General features: G+C 53.3%; 8 protein-coding genes across 8 annotated transcripts; 5 read left to right on the top strand and 3 right to left on the bottom strand.

Annotated features, from left to right (window-relative positions):
• Nucleotides 1-624: 624 nt before the first annotated feature.
• Nucleotides 625-1,641, bottom strand: A1O7_08005 (uncharacterized protein; the record flags this gene model as incomplete). The annotated part of the gene is made up of 2 exons (XM_007762000.1): nucleotides 625-1,408; nucleotides 1,526-1,641. 2 exons carry the CDS (start codon nucleotides 1,639-1,641, stop codon nucleotides 625-627), a joined length of 900 nt encoding a protein of 299 aa, XP_007760190.1.
• Nucleotides 1,642-2,755: 1,114 nt separating this feature from the next.
• A1O7_08004 (uncharacterized protein) lies at nucleotides 2,756-3,866 on the top strand (the record flags this gene model as incomplete). Its single annotated transcript, XM_007761999.1, has 4 exons — nucleotides 2,756-2,848; nucleotides 2,897-2,955; nucleotides 3,012-3,774; nucleotides 3,825-3,866. The coding sequence occupies 4 exons, from the start codon at nucleotides 2,756-2,758 to the stop codon at nucleotides 3,864-3,866; spliced, it is 957 nt and encodes a 318-aa protein (XP_007760189.1).
• An 881-nt stretch (nucleotides 3,867-4,747) lies between these two features.
• On the top strand, nucleotides 4,748-5,875 carry A1O7_08003 (sphingolipid delta-4 desaturase; the record flags this gene model as incomplete). Its single annotated transcript, XM_007761998.1, has 1 exon — nucleotides 4,748-5,875. The coding sequence occupies one exon, from the start codon at nucleotides 4,748-4,750 to the stop codon at nucleotides 5,873-5,875; it is 1,128 nt and encodes a 375-aa protein (XP_007760188.1).
• Nucleotides 5,876-6,103: 228 nt separating this feature from the next.
• On the top strand, nucleotides 6,104-9,044 carry A1O7_08002 (uncharacterized protein; the record flags this gene model as incomplete). Its single annotated transcript, XM_007761997.1, has 4 exons — nucleotides 6,104-6,485; nucleotides 6,535-6,642; nucleotides 6,691-7,425; nucleotides 7,462-9,044. 4 exons carry the CDS (start codon nucleotides 6,104-6,106, stop codon nucleotides 9,042-9,044), a joined length of 2,808 nt encoding a protein of 935 aa, XP_007760187.1.
• A 2-nt stretch (nucleotides 9,045-9,046) lies between these two features.
• A1O7_08001 (uncharacterized protein) lies at nucleotides 9,047-10,123 on the bottom strand (the record flags this gene model as incomplete). The annotated part of the gene is made up of 1 exon (XM_007761996.1): nucleotides 9,047-10,123. The coding sequence occupies one exon, from the start codon at nucleotides 10,121-10,123 to the stop codon at nucleotides 9,047-9,049; it is 1,077 nt and encodes a 358-aa protein (XP_007760186.1).
• Nucleotides 10,124-10,446: 323 nt separating this feature from the next.
• A1O7_08000 (uncharacterized protein) lies at nucleotides 10,447-12,177 on the top strand (the record flags this gene model as incomplete). The annotated part of the gene is made up of 1 exon (XM_007761995.1): nucleotides 10,447-12,177. The coding sequence occupies one exon, from the start codon at nucleotides 10,447-10,449 to the stop codon at nucleotides 12,175-12,177; it is 1,731 nt and encodes a 576-aa protein (XP_007760185.1).
• Nucleotides 12,178-14,003: 1,826 nt separating this feature from the next.
• On the bottom strand, nucleotides 14,004-15,705 carry A1O7_07999 (uncharacterized protein; the record flags this gene model as incomplete). Its single annotated transcript, XM_007761994.1, has 5 exons — nucleotides 14,004-14,305; nucleotides 14,356-14,531; nucleotides 14,581-14,645; nucleotides 14,691-15,398; nucleotides 15,442-15,705. The coding sequence occupies 5 exons, from the start codon at nucleotides 15,703-15,705 to the stop codon at nucleotides 14,004-14,006; spliced, it is 1,515 nt and encodes a 504-aa protein (XP_007760184.1).
• A 2,328-nt stretch (nucleotides 15,706-18,033) lies between these two features.
• Nucleotides 18,034-19,845, top strand: A1O7_07998 (uncharacterized protein; the record flags this gene model as incomplete). Its single annotated transcript, XM_007761993.1, has 5 exons — nucleotides 18,034-18,147; nucleotides 18,199-19,343; nucleotides 19,389-19,517; nucleotides 19,563-19,644; nucleotides 19,696-19,845. The coding sequence occupies 5 exons, from the start codon at nucleotides 18,034-18,036 to the stop codon at nucleotides 19,843-19,845; spliced, it is 1,620 nt and encodes a 539-aa protein (XP_007760183.1).
• Nucleotides 19,846-21,222: the final 1,377 nt, after the last annotated feature.

Here is a 21,222-nt window from a genome sequence, read left to right as displayed (position 1 = left end):
GTCAGGAGAGACGACATTATACAGTACTTCAAGCTATCCCAGCTTTACTCCCATCGTCACTTCAACCGGGCCAACTACGAGCTCCTCCTCCACGTCTTCATCGACGACCATTGCCGCCACAACTTCATCGAGTATGATAGCCGCCATTGCCTCCGGCGGACTGACTTTTACGAGCAGCTCAGTCACTCAGCTCGCTGACGTGAAAACCTCGAGCTCAGCTCTCTCGGCTCCAGCAACTAGCACACCAGCAGGCACAGCAATTCCTGCTGCCGGGACGGACGGATTTTGGATTACCACAAGCTCCCCACTAGGAATCTGGAGGCGATCTCTTCAATACGTGGCGTTCTCGGCCGGACTCATGTTCTTGTGGATGTTGGCGAGTCGGCAGCTCAATTCTTCATTGATCCTGATGGTCTCTTGCGTTCTGACTTGGCCTATGTTCCTGCCGACTTCAGCCAGTCATATCAAGCTCTGTCGTTCACTTCCACTATTCCAGCCAACTCCGCGAGATGGATAATCGACCTCAATGGTATTTTGTCGCTGCAAATGTACAGTGGCGGCTTTTGCACAAATCAACAAGGGCAAATCTTCATCACTTTCGGTAGTTCCCCACCATTTAGTTGCCTAAGCATCACTTTGAATGTGGTATTCATTGCATCTGGTGATTGGAATGTCATTGCCCATTAGCTTGAGTGCTGACTCTCCTGCAGATCCCAAAACCATACGCATGAACATACTACCCTCGACAACCTCGACATCTAGCTCTAGATCGTCATCAAGTCCCGGCCGCGAAACAACTGCAGACACGTCGATCTCTCGGGCCGGGACGCTAAGGAGCGCCAATGCGCCGATATCTGGTGGCGACAGGGTATCAATCATGACCACTTCGAGGCCTTCAAATCCCTCCACTGTCCCGGCTACCTCCGTGCCTGCTTTACCGTCCACCAGCTCAACGACTATCAGGAGAACGTCCACTGCAAGCTTCGACGCACCTCTAAATTCCACTCTGACCCAACCACCAATTGGAGAAAGTACCCGATTAATGCCCTCGTCGTCTGCGACCTTCTCCCCAGCCACGACTTCTAAGGCAACCTCCACGCGGTCCACCACCAATTCTCTGATCTTGTCTCCAACCCAACCGCCATCGGGCCCTAGTGCCCAGCTATCATCAGACGACCCATCTGTTGTATCCGCGTCATCCATCTCCCACGGCATTGCTTCTATCGGAGGCAACATGACGAACAGTCCAATAGCTACCAGTGAAACCTTGGCCCCATCCTCGGGCACCAGTGCAACGACAACAATCCTATCTCTGCCCTCCACGACACCGAGCAACAATTCCAGATTGAGTTCAAGGAGCAGTGCCCCATTCGCACTCCACACAACGTCGACCACACCCTTCGGGCCTCTGTCCACGTCAGCAACTTCAACCACCGGTAGTGGTATGTATGCCGGCCTAGCTAGCACAAACGAGACTCCGGCAACAACCAGCAGTCCCTCTAGGTCTCAACCTATGCAGGCGGACTCAACCAGCCTAGGGCCTTTCAGACTCCCCAATGTTGGAGCAGCGGGCTCTGTTACGCGGGCAACCACAAACCAACCGGCCATGGATCTCGGAATCACGTCGAGGACGCCTTCCATGGTGGTGCCTGTCGACAGTCCTCCTGCGTCACATACAAGCCGCTCAGCGAGTTGCACTGGGGCATTCACCAAAGCAAGCCTTCAGCTCCCGTCAGCAGTATCACAAGGGCCTACCACTACCGCTGGAACTCCACCCGTTATGGTTGCTGATCCTACATTCTTCGCCACCAACCCGTCTCCGCTCGCACCGCTGTCGACGAGTGAGCCACCAGCAAATATTGCCTATGCCTCGCCAGAACTCTCAGGAGCGGCTACCTCAAGTATAGGCATTGCTGGATCGCCGAGAGCTTTCCGAGGCGCTAGATGGGCCGACAAATCCGTCGAAGCCTCCTTTATCAGCAACAACATCTGACACGATCGTTGAAGGCAAGAAGATTCGCCGTGGATTGGCGTATAGAGGTCGACACTTTTATTGTGCTCGGCGCCTTGACAATTGAGTGGAGATTGACGATTGAGTGCATAACGAAAGGAGGTGGAAGGTCGAGCATTGTAAGATTATTGGTTCCGAATGTATTCTTATTTGAAACCCGACTTCTCACCAAAGACGAGCGACCATGGCCTGCTATCGCTGTAGCCATTTCGACACTCTAGAAGACGGGGGCGCATGCAAACCTGCAACCGGGAAAAGGTTGTTCTGCGCCGACTCCATGGACATTGCCGGTTTCACACCTTTAGCTTCCGGTGTGCTGATAGATCTTAAGAGGTATAGGAGAGCACCGCTTGTGTCGACCGATAGGACTATGTTTTGTGATAGTCTTGCGAGTCGCTTTCGGACTCGAAGTGGCTCCCACGTTCGCCGGATAAATAGCGTCGCACCAGGATCCCCCGTAGCCTTGCAGGAGCTCCCAGCTGTTGTTGCCGAAAGTGGTTGGGAGGTGGCTCCCACGTGAGCATATGATTGGCCTTCCGGAGGATCGGTTCAAGCTGCGGTATTTTTTTTGGTTGCCGTCCGATTCATTTTCGCAGATCTTCAATCCCAGAAACACATCGTGTCCCTTTATTCTCAGAAAAAACATTCAGGGCATCGTCGTCTGATCATCCATCTCTTTCGGTTCTGCATCGCGTCCGTCTAGATTTCATTTAGTTCTAGATTCTTCCTCTCCGCTCATTCACAATGGCTGCCGCGTCGCAACAGGTCGGTGCAGCTCTGCCCGGAACTGCTCCTGCGCCCAAAGCTCTTTCAGGCATTGACCTCTACAGCAGATTCGTAAGTCGGTCTACCAATGTTTCAATGGCAAACACTCACTCTTCCAAGGCCTTCGCTGGCGCGGTCTGCTGCTCAGTCACTCACGGTGGCCTCACCCCCGTTGACGTGTAAGTCACGAGCTCCTCAACGCGCCGGAGGGACGCTGACACTCCACTCCACTCAGCGTCAAGACAAGAATTCAACTTGACCCAGTCACATACAACCGCGGATTGATCGGGGGATTCCGACAAGTGATCGCAAACGAAGGCGCTGGCGCTCTCTTGACAGGTGTTGGCCCGACCTTTGCAGGTTACTTCCTTCAAGGCGCCTTCAAGTTCGGAGGATACGAATTCTTCAAGCAGCAATCGATCAATCTCCTCGGCTACGAGACCGCCTCAAACAACAGAACCGCCGTCTACCTGGCATCATCTGCCCTTGCCGAATTCTTCGCCGATATTGCTCTCTGCCCCCTGGAAGCCACCCGCATCCGATTGGTCTCTGAGCCGACCTTTGCTTCTGGTCTGGTTGGTGGCTTCAGCAAGATCTTGAAGAATGAAGGAGTTGGCGCCTTCTATAGCGGCTTCGGTCCTATCTTGTTCAAGCAGGTCCCCTACACCATGGCCAAGTTCGTCGTCTACGAGAAAGTTGCTGAGGCGGTCTGGCAAACGATGGACAAGAACACTGCGTCGGACGGCACCAAAACGGTTGTCAACCTGGGCTCTGGTCTGATCGCCGGTTTCGCTGCCGCCCTCGTCTCCCAGCCCGCCGACACCATGCTTTCCAAGATCAACAAGACCAAGGGTCTTCCAGGCGAAAGCACCACGAGCAGGCTTTTCAAGATCGGCAGGGAACTTGGTATCCGTGGCAGCTATGCTGGTATCGGTGCTCGTCTCTTCATGGTTGGTACTTTGACCGCTGGTCAATTCGCCATCTATGGTGACATCAAGGTGAGCATACACACCCGAGCAGACGAACCATCAATACTAACTGCCAGCAGCGTGTTATCGGCGCCGTCGGCGGTGTCGAGATCTCGAAATAGGCACAAAACGGTGAATAGGTTCGCATGACTTCTGTCCAGGTATGATTCCAAGGCATGTTCACGTCTTTTCACATGGGTGGATTTAGCATGGCAGGCTTAGACTTTTCGGAATAGATCATGCTGGCTGCAAAGGATCCAGACGACATTCTGCAGAGCTTCTGCACAGGCACCGGATGTGATAGACATTTCTTTCTGCTTGCGTGTCTTGAGCTAAGGTTTACTCAAGAATAAAAGCAAGAGCTTTAGAATAGACAGGGGATATGTACCAACAAATAATGGCACAGTGTGACTTGGGTTTGAGCCTTTGCCGATCGTTCTTTTCTAATCATGTCCTCAAGTACTCCGGCCAATGCCCTAGCAGCTCCTGCTTTCTGCAGTGTTACCCCAACCCATCCTATCTTTACTGGAGGGAGCCTGAGGCCTAGTCGATATCCTCTGATAGATGAGTCCGATAGCTATATTCTGCGAGCTACTGTACCTTCAAAGTCTATGTTCCTGAGCATGACATGCAGATATCTCAACAGCGTTTCTCTCGAAAGACCCTTCACCAATAGAGCCGGCAGCATCAGGTAGCATTTTATGGGTGGAGACAAAGTCATTACGGTACGAGCTGGCTCGATATACCTAGGCATGAAGCTAGCTTGGAAACGCCCTTTGCAGCCAACTAGAACGAATGTTTGCCAGGTGAAAGCCGCGGTCGATCTGCCTAACGACTAACCGTTTTTGGTCTAACCGAAGCAATAACAGTTCTCCGAAACCACTCCTTGACTCGCCGCCAAAAATTCTGAACGATCTCATCTGTACACGTTCGACAGTCATGGCCGCTTCACCCCCTCTCGCTCTCCCTTGACCTGCCAGCACTCGCGATACATCGATTCAGCATGTCCACCGTCATTGAGACGCAATCCGCTCGTAGGACACAACGGACACAAAAGGCCGTAACGGCCGGCAAAGAGGGCAATGGTACAAGCAAAGAGCGGGAGCAAAGCCTGCAAGACAAGTTCTTCTGGACATACACGGAGGAGCCTCATCGAACACGCCGACAAGCCATCATCAAGGCGCACAAGGAGGTGCTCCAGCTATGTGGCCCCGAACCGCTCACAAAGTACGTAGTGGCGTTCGTCGTCTCGCTACAGATTACGTGTGCATATCTCCTCAGAAGTACTCCGTTCTTCTCATGGCCGTTTTTCCTTACAGCATATGTGATCGGGGCGACAGCAAACCAGAACCTCTTCCTTGCAATTCATGAGATCAGCCACAACCTAGCATTTCGGACAGGCATCTACAACCGGCTCTTCGCCATATTTGCAAATCTCCCCATTGGGATCCCATACTCAGCAGGCTTCCGACAGTATCACTTGACTCATCACAAGTCTCTAGGTGTGGATGGTGTCGATACAGATCTTCCTACGGCATTGGAAGCGATCCTCCTCGACTCGGTCGCAGGAAAGGCATTCTTCTGCACATTTCAACTCATATTCTACGCGATCCGACCGATGATGGTTTACAAGATACCATTTGGACCGATCCACTATTCAAACATTGCCGCTCAGATCATCTTTGACCTTGTCGTTCTCCGGTGGCTCGGCTGGAAAGCTTTGACCTATCTTCTGCTCAGCTCTTTACTGGCCGGATCGCTTCATCCATGTGCCGCTCATTTCATCTCAGAGCATTATGTTCTGGCAAAGTCGACCCTCGAGACAGGAAAGATGCTGAAGGATGTGCCCGTACCGGAGACATTTTCATACTATGGCCCATTGAATGTCCTTACCTACAACGTGGGATATCACAACGAGCATCACGATTTCCCAGCGATCCCGTGGACTCGCCTGCCCCAGGTCTTTGAGATCGCACGCGAGTTCTACGAGCCGCTGCCATGTCACCAAAGCTGGCCTTTGGTGCTGTGGCATTTCATTACGGACAAAGAAGTTGGCATGTGGTGTCGGGTCAAAAGAGCCGAAGGCGGGAGGATTGTGAGAGGGTGGCTAGAAGATGAAGTGCAAAGTTGATCACGAAGACATGATGATAGAGATGCACATTGATGAAAATAGAATTGTACAAAATGCTGTACTGAATGCGAGCCGACTGATTGCGTGGCGATGCCGAGTTCGTGACTGCCAAGTCACAGACTCGAGTCAAGATTGAGCGAGTATTCGGCAATCTCGTCTCCCTCTTTGATTGTGCTTTTATTTCTGATCTGCGGCTCATTCCTTCTCACTTTGCTCACTTTCCGCAACATGTCATCATCTCGAACAAGCTCCCTGTCATGTCGTGGCATGCGCGGTCGTGGCAGAGGAGCGAAGTGCCGTGGTGGGTGGCGAAAATATGGTCTTGGACGCAATCAGCCGTATCAGCATTCAATCACTTTGCGAACGCCGTCTGTGACACCCCCTCATATCAGCTCTGTGCGGTATGCTACAATCACCCCTTCCACCAGCTTCGTGCAGGACGACCAGAGCGGCTTCCAACCACGAGACGACGACTTCCTGGAGCAAGTGGTTATGGCTGTCGATATAAAAGAGGGAGGAAAAGTCGGCTGTGCATGCTTCATTGCAGGAGAAGAGCGGTTGTTGTGTATGGAAGAAGTCATTGGTGGCGGAAGTGAGATTGTCGAGAGACGTGAGTACACAATCTTACCGCAGTCGGACCATTGTTCACCTTTCTCCAGTGAAACTTGATCTTCAGCCGACCACAGTCATCCTTTCTCCTCGGTCAGGTGCTACCGCCGACAATGCCAATGATCGGCTTGGCCGCAACACGTCGCTTGTTGATGGTGGTGAGCATATGGTTCCATTATGGATCTCCATTTACTCATGACAAACAGATGAAGGCCAGCCTCCTCTGCCTTACCAGATTGAGATGCGACCTACACCCGAATTCCACTACGATGCTGCTCTCACCAAATTGGCCGGCCTCCGTGCGTTCGCCGAGGACAGTACCGCTGAGCTTCTCATTCCAGGCGAGTCGATGCTATACGAGGAGGACTTGCAGCCTGAGGAGCTTGGTCTGACGAAGGGAAGAGGCAAGCTGATCCAAATTTCGGCATGGCTAGACGTGGAAAACAAGATCAGCATCGGCTGTGCCGGTGCAATCATATCCCACTTGCAACGAAGACAAGCCACAGTTTATCTGCCCAACGGTCGTGACGCCAACCAGTCATTTCGTGTTGCCAGGCTCGAGATGTTCAGTCTAAATGCAACCATGCTTATCAACACAGATACTCTGGTCTCACTGCAGGTCTTCCAACCAGAATCACAGCCCAACGGGTTCAATCTAGGACCAGGTACTTCGGGAGCAAAGGGATCTCATTCGATCTATGACTTGTTCCTTCAACATGCGAAAAGCCCACAAGGGAGAGCTCAGTTGCGAAAGGCGTTCTTGAGACCCTCGCTGGAAGTCGACTATATCAACTCTCGCCTCGACTTCATCTCAGTATTCGTCCGCCCGGAAAATCAGTCCGTGCGAGACAAGCTCAGCAAGAGCCTTGGTCGGATCAAGAACATGCGGAATACAATCACCCTCCTCCACAAGGGCATCGACAGTGGCAAGGCAAAGCAAAGTGCATTCAAAAGTGGTGTCTAGGAATCACTGCTAGGGTTTTGCTATCATGCCATCGACATTGCCGAAACCCTAGGCGAGGCGCTCCGAGCGGAGCGCCTTCCACTGTGCGTCAGCGCTGCTAACGTCCTCGATCGGAACAGCTTGAAGAGGATCGGACGGACGGTGGACGATGTAGTGGATCGTGAATCGTCCATGGACCAGCACCGCACCGTGGTCAAACGAGGCATAAATCAAGAACTCGATAAACTCAAGGCGTTGTACGACAGCATGGAAGATTTATTGGTTGACAAGGCCCGTGAAATCCAGATGCAAATTCCGCTCGAACTGAGCTTGGAGATCAATGTCACCTACATTCCGCACATGGGCTTCCATATTACGATTCCAAGAGACAGCGCCACTGGTCAGGCCGTCTTCAGCGGGCAAGATCTAGGGTGGCAGCTGATTTTCACCACCTCATCTCAAGCCTACTTCAAGGACGAAACAATGAACGGCCTGGATAATGAGCTGGGAGACTTGTACTCCGCGATTTGTGAGATGGAGGTGGAGATTGCCTACGATCTGGCGCAGAGTATTCTTCAAGACGAAGATCTTCTCATCGCTGCGTCTGACTTGTGCGGTGAGTTGGACTGCTCATTGGCATTTTCTCACGTCGCGTACCACTGCAAGTTGACTCGGCCAAAGATCACAAAGGAGAATGTGATCATCATCGAAGGAGGGAGACACTTGCTGCAAGAGATGGCGGTACCCTCCTTTGTCGCCAACGACACTTATCTTGTCGGCGGCAATGGATCGGATGGCACAGATGGACCTAACATGCTATTGTTGACTGGGCCCAACTACTCGGGCAAGTCTGTCTACCAGAAGCAGGTCGCTTTGGCAGTCTACATGGCTCAAATAGGATCTTTCCTGCCAGCCGAAGCCGCAACCATCGGCATCACCGACAAAATCCTAACTCGCATTACAACCCGGGAAACTGTGTCGAAGGTCCACTCTGCTTTCATGATCGATATGCAGCAGATTGCCATGGCCTTGAACTCGTGCACAAGAAGAAGTCTGGTGGTGGTTGACGAGTTTGGCAAGGGAACTGACACATGTGACGGCGCCGGACTTGCAACAGGAGTATTTCAACATTTGCTATCGTTGGGAACCAATGCCCCAAAGACACTGGTGGCCACCCATTTCCACGAGATTTTCGACTTGGGTGTTTTCGAGAACGCCACGAACCTGTCCTTGGCGCATATGGAGGTGCAAGTCGAGCCGCAACATGAACAAACTGCCGGAAAGCACCACAGCGAGATAACATATTTGTACAACCTTCGTCCCGGCAGAAGTAACTTGTCCTACGGGATACAATGTGCGGCTATGAATGGCGTCCCCGTAGAAGTCGTGGAGCGAGCTGTTGAATTGGCTCGATTGGCCCAGCAAGGTGAGGATTTGGTCGCAATCTGTTCGGCCCTGACAGAAGATGCGAAGGAGGAGTTGGAGCACGCGCAAAACTCTGCTCAGATATTCGTGGACCAAGATTTTGATCGAGACTGGACCAAGGATGAGTTGGTGGCTACGTTGGACGCCATGCTTGAGGTCGTGACAGCTACGGAGATCAACTTGTCGGATTGATCTCAGCTGCTATGGGAGGTTGATTTCATCCCCTTTTCTTTGCCCCAATTTCTGCACTTCGAAACGAAATCTGGCGCGACAAACAGGATGACGATTGATCCGAGCCAGTTCCAGAAGATATCCGAAAAATTCATTCTCACGCTTCCACTCATGCCTGTCCCTCGCATTAGATGGCCCAAGAACAGGGTGCTAATCATGAAATCGCCGGCACTGAGTCGGCGGAGGGCAATCTTGGCGACCTCTTCGGGGTCTTGCGGTTTATCGTCCTTCTCGAGTTGGAGGGTCAACGAGGGTTTGATTTTGTTCTCGTTTTCTAGGCCAGGCGAGATAATGCCCACGGGAAAGAGGATGTGCACTTTCATATCGGCATCGGGGACAGGTCCAGATGAAGGATTCTGTCGTGAGCCGTTGTAGACTTCGACCTCTTGATTCAGTGCGTCTGCCAGTGCTCGCATAGCGGCTTTGCACGGCGAGTACGGCGAGTAACCGGCCACGGGGAAAAAAGCGAGCACGGAGCAAGTGAAGACGATATGTCTCGTCGTTCTGGGTCGAGAGGTCTTCTGCTCAGGGCTTGACGGTGTTTTCCACATATTGATGGCCGCGTGCGCCATCCATGCGCAGCTCCAGTAGACGGTATCCATCTGATCCTTGAGTTGCTCGACCGGCGCATCCGCAAAGAAGGATGGGTAACAGTGTCCTGCGCAGCAGAATATCAGGTCCGGCGCCTCTCTGTTGTTCCATGCTTTCACCTCTTGTAGAATCTCCGGGGCGGACTCGGCACGGCGGAGGTCGTAAGATAGATGTGAAAAGCGCTGGTGCGGGTGTTTTGCGCGCGCTTGAAGTGTCTTGATCGCACTTTCCAGCTTCGGTATGTCCCGCGCGACGATGACCACGTTTGCACCTCGGCACGATAGTTCTTGCGCGAGTGCGAGTCCGAGACCTTGTGAGCCTCCGGTCACGACCGCGGTGAGCCCTTCCACGGGGAACTTATTGCGCGAGGAGAAGAGCATGTTGTAGACAACTGGGAGGGAGATGACAAGCACTGTGGCAGCGAGGAAGTATTCTGAAGACCAAGGCATGTCCAGAAGCGCGAGATAAATTGTCAGATCTCTGCTTGGTGTTGATATTGTATTCCCCTATCTCGTCCTCCAATCGCATCTGCAGGTGTTCGGTGGCCTAAACATGACGTGCCAGGGGTGAAGACAAAATAATTGATGGAGATGGCAGTTGGGTGACCGTCCGGGCGAGCTCTTACCGAACTGGAAAACGCTCCGCTAACGAGAGGCATCGTTGCGTACGCCAAGTCCGGCCAAAAAAAGTTTCGACTGCCGTCTGCGGCCCGCATCAAGACGCACTGATCTTGCACCGTTTTCGCCGGAAGTAACATTCTGGGCACCCTGAAATGGCGAAGAAAGGGAAAGCCCCACGTGCGACAACAGCGATTGCACGACCGCAGGACACTGACCGATTCGATGCTGAAGAAACTTTTGACGATTCTGAGGATGACTTCTTCCGGGGACGAGACAAAGTCATGCTGGACGAAGAGCCCGCCGCGAAGAGAAGGAGAAGACTAGAAGAGCAAGAGCGACATCTACAGCCATCCGACGAGGAAGTATATCTCGACCGCGCCGAGGAATCTGAGGATGAGGATGAAGCACACAACGCCGCGGAAGAGGGGGAAGAAGACGACACCTACTGGGGAACATCGAAGGCAGACTATTACAATGCCGATGTCATCGAGACTGAAGCGGATGCCCTTGAGGAGGAACAAGAGGCGCGGAGGCTGCAGGAGAAACAGCTCAAGGCCATGACTGAAGCGGATTTCGGGTTTGACGAAAGTGTCTGGGCCGGTGACAGCCAGACGGAGAAGAGGCCAACCGTCGAGCGTTTACCTGAACTGCAAATACCGGACACTGCGACCGACGATGAGCGGTTGAAGATCCTCAAGTCGAGATACCCTGAGTTCGAACCTTTGGCGAAAGACTTCCTGGAGTTGCAATCTACATACCAGTTACACAAGAAACAGGCGGAATTGGAACAGCCAGAGGATGGTCCCACTGTCAAATTCAGAGCCTTGTCTGCGTACCTCGGTTCAGTTGCGATGTATCTTTCGCTGCTCACGTCTACCAAGAACGGCTTGGCACTTCCTCCGGGAGAGCTACGCCAGCATCCGGTCATGGCGAACCTCGTCCGGTGTCGGCAGCTATGGCAGGAAGTAAAGTTCTTGCGCAAGATCGACAACCAGGCGCAGGAAAGCCACATCAGGGACGAGGTACCTGAAGCAATGGAGAAGACACCGCCAACACCCGAGAGGAAGAAGAAGGCGGAGGAGGGCAAGAAGCGGAGTTCGCCCCGACCGGACCCTGTATCACCAGAACCTCAAACTGCAAGCAACAAACGGAAGAGAGAAAATAGAGCGAAACAGAACGACCTCCAACAACTGCTCGCCGCGTCACTGAAGAAACCAACTGAGGCCGAATCAGATTTTGGCGACGAAGCGCCTCTGACCCTCGAAGAAGCTGAAGAGAAGGCTCGGCGGAAGAAGAGTCTACGATTCTACACATCTCAGATCGTGCAGAAGGCAAACAAGCGAGGGGAAGCATCGCGACAGGCGGGCGGTGACGACGATGTGCCGTACAAAGAACGCATACGAGACAAACAGGAGCGGTTGATGCGGGAAGCCGAGCAGAGAGCACGATCCAGCGCAAACAAAGACGAGGCTCTTGGCACTGACGATGAAGGCTCGGACCGTGGCCAGGAAATCAAAGATGAGGATAACGAGTACTATGATATGCTGGTGTCGAATTCGAAGCAAAAGAAAGCTGGCAGGCAAGCCAGAGCAGAAGCATACGCCGCGGCCACTAGACATGGCGCGCAGGTCTATGAACAAGAACAAGTCGGACCGGACGGCAAGAGAAAGATCAGTTACGTGATCGAGAAGAACAAAGGCCTGCAACCGAAGAGGAAGAAGGACGTCCGCAATCCTCGAGTCAAGAAGAGGAAGAAGTTTGACGAGAAGATGAAGAAATTGAGCTCGATGAGGCCTGTCTACAAGGGCGGCGAGGGCAGAGGAGGGTACGGTGGCGAAGCGACGGGCATCAAGACAAATGTGGTCAAAAGTGTCAAATTGTGAGAGATCAATGTACAGGTCGTCCATCCAGCTCACTCGTCCAGTTTTTGCTCTGTCCACCGTCCATTTCATGCAGTTCTCGACTTGCCAGTTGTTGCGCGTAAGGTGGGGCAGGCTGATAAGGCGAAACACTGACACTCGCTGACTTTGATTCCTGGTATTGGAACGTGTCGGCATGAGACGGTACGCGTTGGGTCCGCCGCCTCCGACGCAGAACGAACCAGCCCAGCCCAGCACCCAGTGCGATGGCGCCGAGTCCACACCCGACTCCAATACCTGCTGCTGCCCCGGGCGCCAAGCCGGGAGAGCTGCTTTGTGAGATTTCTTGCGCAGTAGGACCGGTGCTGACGGGATCGGACGTCGCTGCAGGTGGCGTGGTTGTGGACGAGCCGGACGCAGTCGATACAGAGCCGGTCGTTGCGCTGCCAGAGCTTGTGCTTGACGTCGTCGCAGAGATTGTGCCCGAGGCCGTCACCGAGGTAATCGTCGCAGTGCCGACTGTGGCGGTATCGAATAGTTCTCGTTGCAGGGGTATTGTTTCTGCCAAGCTCGCGTCAGGTTGGTGGTCGCATGCAGATAGCATTGTGTTGAGGACTGTCCTGTCAGCTCCAATTCCTACATGGTGGGTCGTCCTTACAATTCCCAAGCACAACCGATCCCTCATCTGACTGCAGACACGAAGCGCAGGTACTCGCATATGTTGGGAACGCAGTGTCGTTGATCGAGCAATATGCATACTGTTTTGCAGGTTCGGGTGAGAACCACGATGTTTGAAGGACTGGATACAATCCAGCACAGTCGGCTTCGCATTGCGGGAGATTTGGCGTGCTTCCGTTGCCCTGGAACATGCAGTATTGCAGGGTATATTTCATGTTGACTGTTGATCAGCTCTTGCCGATCGCCAGTTGGGAGCGCCTTCCTCACATAGAAACCAGTAGATGTCATTGTTCTGCGGCGTACTGGTGTCGCCATTTTCCGCAGAACTCCTACTCTCGCATTCAAGGCAGCTGCGAAATAGCACGCCATTTGCCGTGTTCCAATACTCCTCGTCGCTGCAGGACAGGTCCGAGCTGTAGGTTAACGAAGGGCCATTGCACGTGTCCGCACATAGGGATATGTTCGTCACTTCGAGGCAGTGCGACCGCGAGACCCAGGTTACAAAGAAGAGCAGCAAGGTCAACATCACGGCAACACGACAAAACAGCGACCGAGACAGTACGAAAACCCCAACAGGCCGGGCATGAAAGGAAGAAGGAGAGGAAGAACCTCACCTACAGAAGGAAGAGACGAGTGGGCATCCAGGCCCCCAGAAGCACGCGCTTCGTCCGCTCTACCATCCACTTTCGCAGACGAGCGCATCGTGCCACGGGTTGGGGGCCACGCGCACTGTGGTACAGTACCATGAGACTCGGCCAGCAACAACATGGAAAACAGGGGCTGAGTTGCAATTTCATACACAGGGGCGACGTTATGCTTCAGGCCATCGACAGGTCTACATGGAGCCAATTGAACGAGATGAGCGGTTGCTTGGCGGGGATCAGGCGTGCCAATACTCCCCACCGTTGGCTGCTCCGGCTTCTCTCCCCGACCGCCGAACGCGCTCCGGTGGCACAGCAATGGCTTGACGATGGCTGTTCAACCCGCAGTTTCACGGGTTGTCGATTTGCAAGCTATGGGTCGCCGTGTCTGCATTTGAGGCACCACGCCACTCTCAACAGGGAACAAATACGGAGTACTCCGTACTGTGGTACATTCAATCCATGGTTCCACTCGTTTACCCGACCGCGACTACCAATGCTCCGTGTACAAACGAGTCCCATCTTCTCACCTCATGCCTCTCCCTCCTTTGGACCACAGGGCGCAACATGGATCTGCCAGTACTTCTGGAACGTCTCTGGGAGATCACCGCTGTCTGGCCTGCTCTCATCCTCGACCCAGTACTGAGGATGAGTGACGCATTCTGCCAGGATGCCTTCCTTTACACCGGTGGTTTGATACTGCAGGAATCTCTGGGTGACCTTGACATATTGATTAACACCTTCGTGGACGTCGATCGTGGCGCCGGTCGTGAAGCTCAACAGCCATGGCTCGATCAGCGGCGCGTCGGTGACGGATGGGTGGGAGGTGCCCACTGCAGGTGATCAGTAATTCATCCGCGGACGATTGGGAACAAGTACATACAGGAAGTCATGAACCACGCGTCTTTGCCTCGTTTCAACACGCCTCGGACGACGTCCTTGACAACGTCAAAGTGCGCTCGGCCGAAGAAGATCGAACGTCGACTCGACCAGGAATTCGAGTGAAGAATCAAAGTCGGGACACGGACATCATGATTGAGAGGACCACTTTGTTTGCCGCTGCAGTCTAATCAGCTCCAGTCTCGACTTCACCAAGTTCCCGACTTACGGATCAAGCACCACCGCGCCCTGGAATGGGAGAAGCTCTGATGGTCCATTCCTCAGAGTTTGCAGCTAAGGAGCGTTAGCGGTATCAGGCGGCAGAGCAGACAGACATACTGCTAGCGTGGCTCCAAATGAGTGGCCGCCAATCGTGGCATTCTTGATGGCAAGTCGTCCTTCCCATTCATATAGATGCTGGCCTTCGTGTCGGGAATTTGATTTGAAAATCTCGCCACCAGCGCCATGATTGATCCGCTCCAGCACGCCCACAGTTTCTTCGACTTCCGCTTGTCGGAAATCAAGCTGAGCCTTCTTGAATGTGTCGCCATCGAGGCCGGAATCAACCGTCAAGTGTCGGACATCAAAATGCAACAGTGTCCGAGGCGGCTGGCCGTGTCTGATGATCTGCGTGCCCGGTCCGCTGCCATCTCGATGTTCGATGGCCGCGACAACAAAGCCTCGACTTGCGAGCTCTCCGACGTACTGGGTGTACTGAGTCCGGGAGCTGGCCATGCCATGGGAGAACACCATGACGGGTATTCCCTCGTCGACCGTCAAAGGTTCGGTCTCGAACCCCGGCGACTGCAAGAGGACTGGAGAGTCATGCAGCGGAACGTCGACATGTGCTGGAATTTTTGTACTGCCCACCAAGCCCCATAAACCGAAAGTGATGAGCGAGTTGGTGACAAAATTGCTAATGTGAGCAAATCGAGCGTAACCTTCGCCAACGATTGCACGCGGCTTTGGCACCCACAGATGATGCGGTTTCGAAGAGACCGTGCCTCTTCTCGTAGGGTAGTACAGAGTGAATAGAACAGTCTCGAGCTACGATCGTCAGAACATTCTCCTGCAGCCACGTCGTACTCACCTGGAAAGCCGGATGCCCGCCATCCTTGAACGTGGCGTTATTGATCGACCGAGTCTCGACCGGGACCTCCACGTCAATTGTGCCAACGCCAAACGGACCCGTGTATGCGGGCAGGTTTGATGAAAGCAGTGGTGACGACGAAGACAGAGTACGAACGACTAAGAAAGTGGCGATTCCGCAACAAAGAATGTACCCCCATGTCGAGCGAGGTTGGATTGTTCTCCATAGTCTTTGGCGCAATCGCTCCCATATCAATGACCCCATCTTTGCGACACGTCACGGGCAACACTGGTAGGAATACTAAAGATTTGGAAAAGGCTCTTATGGTCATGTCCAACTGGGAAGTATCTTGGGGCTGAGTGCGTAAGCGGCCGCTGCCCCTGCAGTCATGGTGCGATCCGGCGCCGATGACATCATTTAGGAGACCTTGCTCGACACCTACGGCTTGCCTCGTACGAGGTACGAGTTCTTCGAGCGGGTGTCGAATTCCGGAAGGATGCCTTGGATCATTCAGAGCAAAACCATCCCAGCAGCACGCAGTTTTCGATGAATTGCCTGCGCTGTCAGTAACGCTCAGGCAATGCCGGAGACGGACGAGCGTCACACCCCTAATTTTCCAAGGGCGCCTGCCAAGCCTGCCTTTGATTATCCATGCGTCTAACTGCGTCCTTTTGCTCCTGTACTCAGCACTCTCTGGGTTCCAAATCATCGTATCATTCCCGTCCCAGCGGTAAGCCGCTGTCACGCCTATAGCGATCTGCCGTTCGACAAATCATATCCTCGGAACAACTCTAGACAGTGGTCCCTCTTCTACACCACCTAACCCACCACGGTTGCAGCAATTTTGTGGCGGCTATACCAGAACGAGGGGGCCGTTGTAAAGAGGACACCAGTCTGTGATCATGTTCGCTGGATATCTTGTTCCACCCGCCAACCCTTCTGGAGGGACCAGGTCTTGGGTGCCAGTCTTGAAAGATGTTGTGTCGGATTGCTCACGGCTGCTTCATACTTCGTTTTCGCCCGCTTACTGATATTCTTCAGCCTTTTGAAGCAATTGGCGTTGGTCTTCTCCTTACACTCGTCATGCTTCCTCGAGCCAGTCAATAGTACCAGGACCCGGGCTCTGCGCGGTATTTGCGCTGCGCCTACACGCGTCAACAAAGTGGGCGCTGGACCGTCACGCCCTACCAAACGAACTCATACAAATCGCCCTACATGGGCACGTGGAGTTCTCAGACAATCAGCCTCATGCTCCTTCAATGTTTTATTTAATCGGGTAGCGCCGCTTTCTGGGAGAGCAGCTGCCTCGAATCATATTGGGATGAATAGTCCACAACCTGCGGAAGTTCCTGCGTCTGCGCCTCAGTGTGCGGTGTTGGCTCGACCCTTTCCCTTTTTCTCTTGCTGTTCGGCATGTTTCTTCGGAGGAGGATCAAGGGCTCTTTGAAACCGGCGCAACATGCGCCCTAGAACTTGCTCTCCGCCCCGGACTGTATGGACAGAGGCATTGTTACCCCACGGGAGATCTCACCGCAGCCAAGCCACCAGAATGCATTCTATCGATCCGATGGAACGTGGGAATCCCCTCATCTTGGAAGCATATTCCCTTTACGAGGCGGACAGTCAGCCAGCTCCACACCAAAGACGCCCAGCTTTTTCTGTATACCAAGCTCCCGATCGTTGGCTGGTTTCTGTTCTAGAAGCCTGATGTACGTTTCTTGGCTTTCCTTGGTTCCCCGGGTTTCCATCCATTTAAACCACGAAAAGCGGTCGGGGCAATTCTTGTCGAGGCGGGAGGGTTCGTCTTGTAACCTTTGATTGGCTGGAAGAGCGGATGGGCTGTATTGGCAACATTGGCAGGCTTGTCCTGGCTGGGAGCGGCTTCAGTTCAGCCGGCTTGGTATTGAGCTGGAAGCGATCACGTTCTTGCGGGGGATTTGGGGCCCTGTGAAGAAAATTCGGCAGGTAAGTGCTTACACCAGGCAAATACTGAAGATGACAGCGTCCAACCCGAGTGCTGCAGAAAAGGGCGGGATGGCAAAGCATGAAGCAGCCAAGCCTTCCGCCGAGACCGTCTCCCGAGCCACCTTCCGCCTTTGTCCAGGGATCCAGGGTGGATCTGGCAGTTTCATGACAGGGTCGCCGTCCTGCAAGACCACTGTCCCCATCCATCTGATCAGTCTCCATATCCAGACGAACCCCGGTGGATGGAGTCAACATTACCCTGTCCTACTTCTCCATGGCCCTGGGTTATGCTACCCCAGCACCGCATCCTGGCTGGGTTCACCGGACTTCACAGCCTCACCTAACTACCAAAGCATCGATGTTGAACCTAATCTCTCCAAGCCCCGACATGGCTCCCCGCAGATCTCACGCATGGAATCCGTAGTTTGGCAGCCAGTTACTACATATCTTCCACACCAATGGGAGATTGACTCCAAGTGACCTTGCTATCGTCTTTAGCCTGAACTCTAGCAAGGTGACATTACACCTGGGGAACCGGCATATAACGGACGTTGCACCTCTCTTGTCCTCTGTCCGTCGCGTTGCTCCTGCCCAGAGACTGCCTGCTACCAATCTATTATCGCTAACATGGCGAGAGGAGACGCGGGCTATCGCTTCTTCAAGCGGATCGTCCACAATGAGGCCATGGCGCAGGACCCCCCCGAGATCTATGGCTGGAGGGCACTTTTCCTTGCAATGAGTGTACGGCAACCTGCTGTTTCCTGACTTTGGCAAGATCTAACTGGGTCGCAGTCCGGCTTTGGTGCTATGCTGTTCGGGATGGACAGCTCCATCATCTCTGGAGTTGTCGTCTTACCCGCCTTCCTCGCTCGTTTCGGCTTAGACGGTGCTGGGAGCAAGGCCGCGCTCGCCAACCTACAAGCCAACATTGTCTCAACGCTCCAAGCAGGTTGTTTCGCCGGCGCCATCATTGCCGGTTTTATGGCCGACCGGATCGGGCGCAGAAGATCATTACTTGTTGCAGGCACCGTTGTTCTGGTCGGTGTACTCCTCCAGTTCAATGCGTGGGGACACTTGGCAGCGCTGTACGTCGGCAGGTTCATCGCAGGCCTCGGGGTTGGAGTCTGCTCTGTTGTTACACCATTATACACTTCCGAGAACGTCCCCAGAGCCATTCGCGGTCTTCTCACTGGTACCTATCAGTTCTTCATCGTCCTTGGGGGCATGTTGGCGTATTGGATCAATTACGGTTCAAGCTTGCATCTGCCTGGGGATAGCTCCTGGGTCGTACCACTGGCTGTGCAGGGTATTCCTGCTGTTCTCCTGCTGGTGTGTATGTTCTTGTGCAACGAGTCCCCCCGATGGTTGGCGAAGCAGGACCGATGGGAAGAAGCAAAGGCCATCCTGGCCAAAGTCCGCATGCTGCCCGCTACTCACGACTACGTCGAGGCCGAATTCGGCGAGATGGTGACTCAGCTTGAGAACGAACGCGCCCTGATGCGCGGGGCCGGCTTCAAAGACCTCATGAGGGAGATGTGGTTGATACCTGGAAACCGTCGACGGGCCATCTTGGTCGTCGTGTTGATGATCTGTCAACAGATGACTGGAACGAACGCCATCAACAATTACGCACCGCTCATATTCCAGAACATCGGCGTCCAGGGCCACAATACCGGGCTGTTCGCTACGGGCATCTACGGCATCGTCAAGTGCATCAGTTGTGCAATCTTCCTTCTATTCTTGGCAGACACCCTGGGACGACGCAAATCGCTCCTCTGGACCGCCATTGGTCAAGGCTGTTGCATGCTCTTCATCGGGCTATATATCAGAATCTCTCCGCCCATCAAAGGCGAGCCCGTTCCCGCCGTGGGTTACGTTGCCCTGGTTTGCATCTTCTTGTTTGCAGCGTTTTTCCAGTTCGGATGGGGACCAGTCTGGTACGTTTACGTCCGGAAAGCGCATTCTTAGCTGACTGTTTGCAGCTGGATCTATGCCTCCGAGATTCCCACTGCTCGACTCCGAGCTTTGACTGTCGCTCTGGCCGCCGCGACTCAATGGCTTTTCAACTTTGTTGTCGCACGTTCGGTACCGGTAATGCTGGTCACCGTTGGGTAAGCGTCAATCTGCTTGAGAAGGTTTCTTGCTGACGACTCTAGTGCAAATGGTTACGGCACTTACCTCATCTTTTGCTCGTTCGCTTTCACCATGTTTGTCTTTACCTGGTTCTTCATCCCTGAGGTAGAGGCATCCGTTTGCTCGAGACAAATCCATGCTAACAGATCATCGCAGACCAAGGGACTGTCACTCGAGTCAATGGATGCGTTGTTCGGTGTCGCGCCTCATGACGAGGTCGCTTTGGAACGGGGTCAACTCGGTTCGGTGAAGCCAATACGGGAAAGTTTGGAAAAGGACGTTCAAGTCGAGCAAGTCGAAAAGTGAAGGGCGGGCGAATGGCATTCATGGTACCTGCTTTACATGATGTGGCTGTAACAAGCTCCAAGTTGGATGCATCAGTGTCTGAAGTGCGAAATATGATTGACAATGATACGTGCTTCATGACCAAACCAAGCAAAGAATGATTCGTATTGCTAGAGTGATCCCGCCGTATCTATATGTGCTTGGAATCGATTTGTGGTAAGAAAGTAAGAATAGTTTCGCTCGGTTCCACCACGCCGTTTATCACTGGGCACCACACTCCGGGAGCCGTATTGAAAGAACAAACGTAGAAAAAACCGGAGCCGTGGCAGACAAGAATCAATGAAAGTAAATAATATGCACTGCCACCACCATGGATCTGCACCGCTGGAGAGTCTGATCCTTCGAAAGTATCCCGTCACAAGAGCCAAAGGTCAAAGTTTGAAGTCGGAGCAATCTTTGCCATGTCGACTACTCTGGTATGGAAAGCGGGCGAAAGTTGTCGTCGGGCGTCGGCGTCTGCTGCTTCGTATGCGGCGTGATTCCCCTGGAGCCGGGCGTCCAGCAACCGTTTGTAAAGTTGCTTGATTTGGTCCCGCTGATCCGGGCTCAAGCTCTCGAACTCATCCCTCAGCTTTTGGAATCCTTCGGTCGGGATCTGAGACATCCTGTTCAAGCTGTGGAGGACTTTCTGAGGCATGCTGTTCTTGAGTGCTTCATCTCGAGCCTAGTTGAAGGCCTGCTGATCGTTCTTTCTGCGGGCAGCTATAAACTTCCGAAGCAGGTCGCGCACAGCCGTGAGGTTCTTTTCGCTGGTGCCAATCTCGGATTTGACTTCCTCGCGTAAGCGTCTAAACTCATCCAGCAGCTTTCCTTTTGGCTGTGTGCCTTGTCGGGACTGTCTCTGGGTAAAGGGAGAGACGGCCGCGAGGTAACCGTAGTCCTGAGATGAAGTTTGTAGAGCCGAAGTAGGAGGGGCTGGCGTTTGGGTGCGGGCTGGCAGAGGGGGCCCGAACTGATCCTGATCTAATCCACTCCGAGGAAGGTATTCATCGATAAAAATCTGTCTCTAGGGTGCCCTAAGAGGGGACTTCACAATGGGGTTTAAATCACCACGTGAGCGAGAACCTAGCTATTCAGGGGAAGGGGTACACTCTATACCTTAAACTAGGCTTAGGTTTAGAGTAAAAGAATAGAGCTATTATAATAATACTAGTACTAGTACTAGTACTAGGGTTAGGGTTAGGGTTAGGGTTAGGGTTAGGGTTAGGGTTAGGGTTAGGGTTAGGGTTAGGGTTAGGGTTAGGGTTAGGGTTAGTGTTAGGGTTAGGGTTAGGGTTAGGGTTAGGGTTAGGGTTAGGGTTAGGGTTAGGGTTAGGGTTAGGGTTAGGGTTAGGGTTA

This window comes from Cladophialophora yegresii (genome assembly GCF_000585515.1).
Source record: "Cladophialophora yegresii CBS 114405 chromosome Unknown aczIN-supercont1.6, whole genome shotgun sequence".
In the NCBI taxonomy this organism is placed as follows: domain Eukaryota; kingdom Fungi; phylum Ascomycota; class Eurotiomycetes; order Chaetothyriales; family Herpotrichiellaceae; genus Cladophialophora; species Cladophialophora yegresii.
This window is presented reverse-complemented; position numbering and strand designations above follow the sequence as displayed.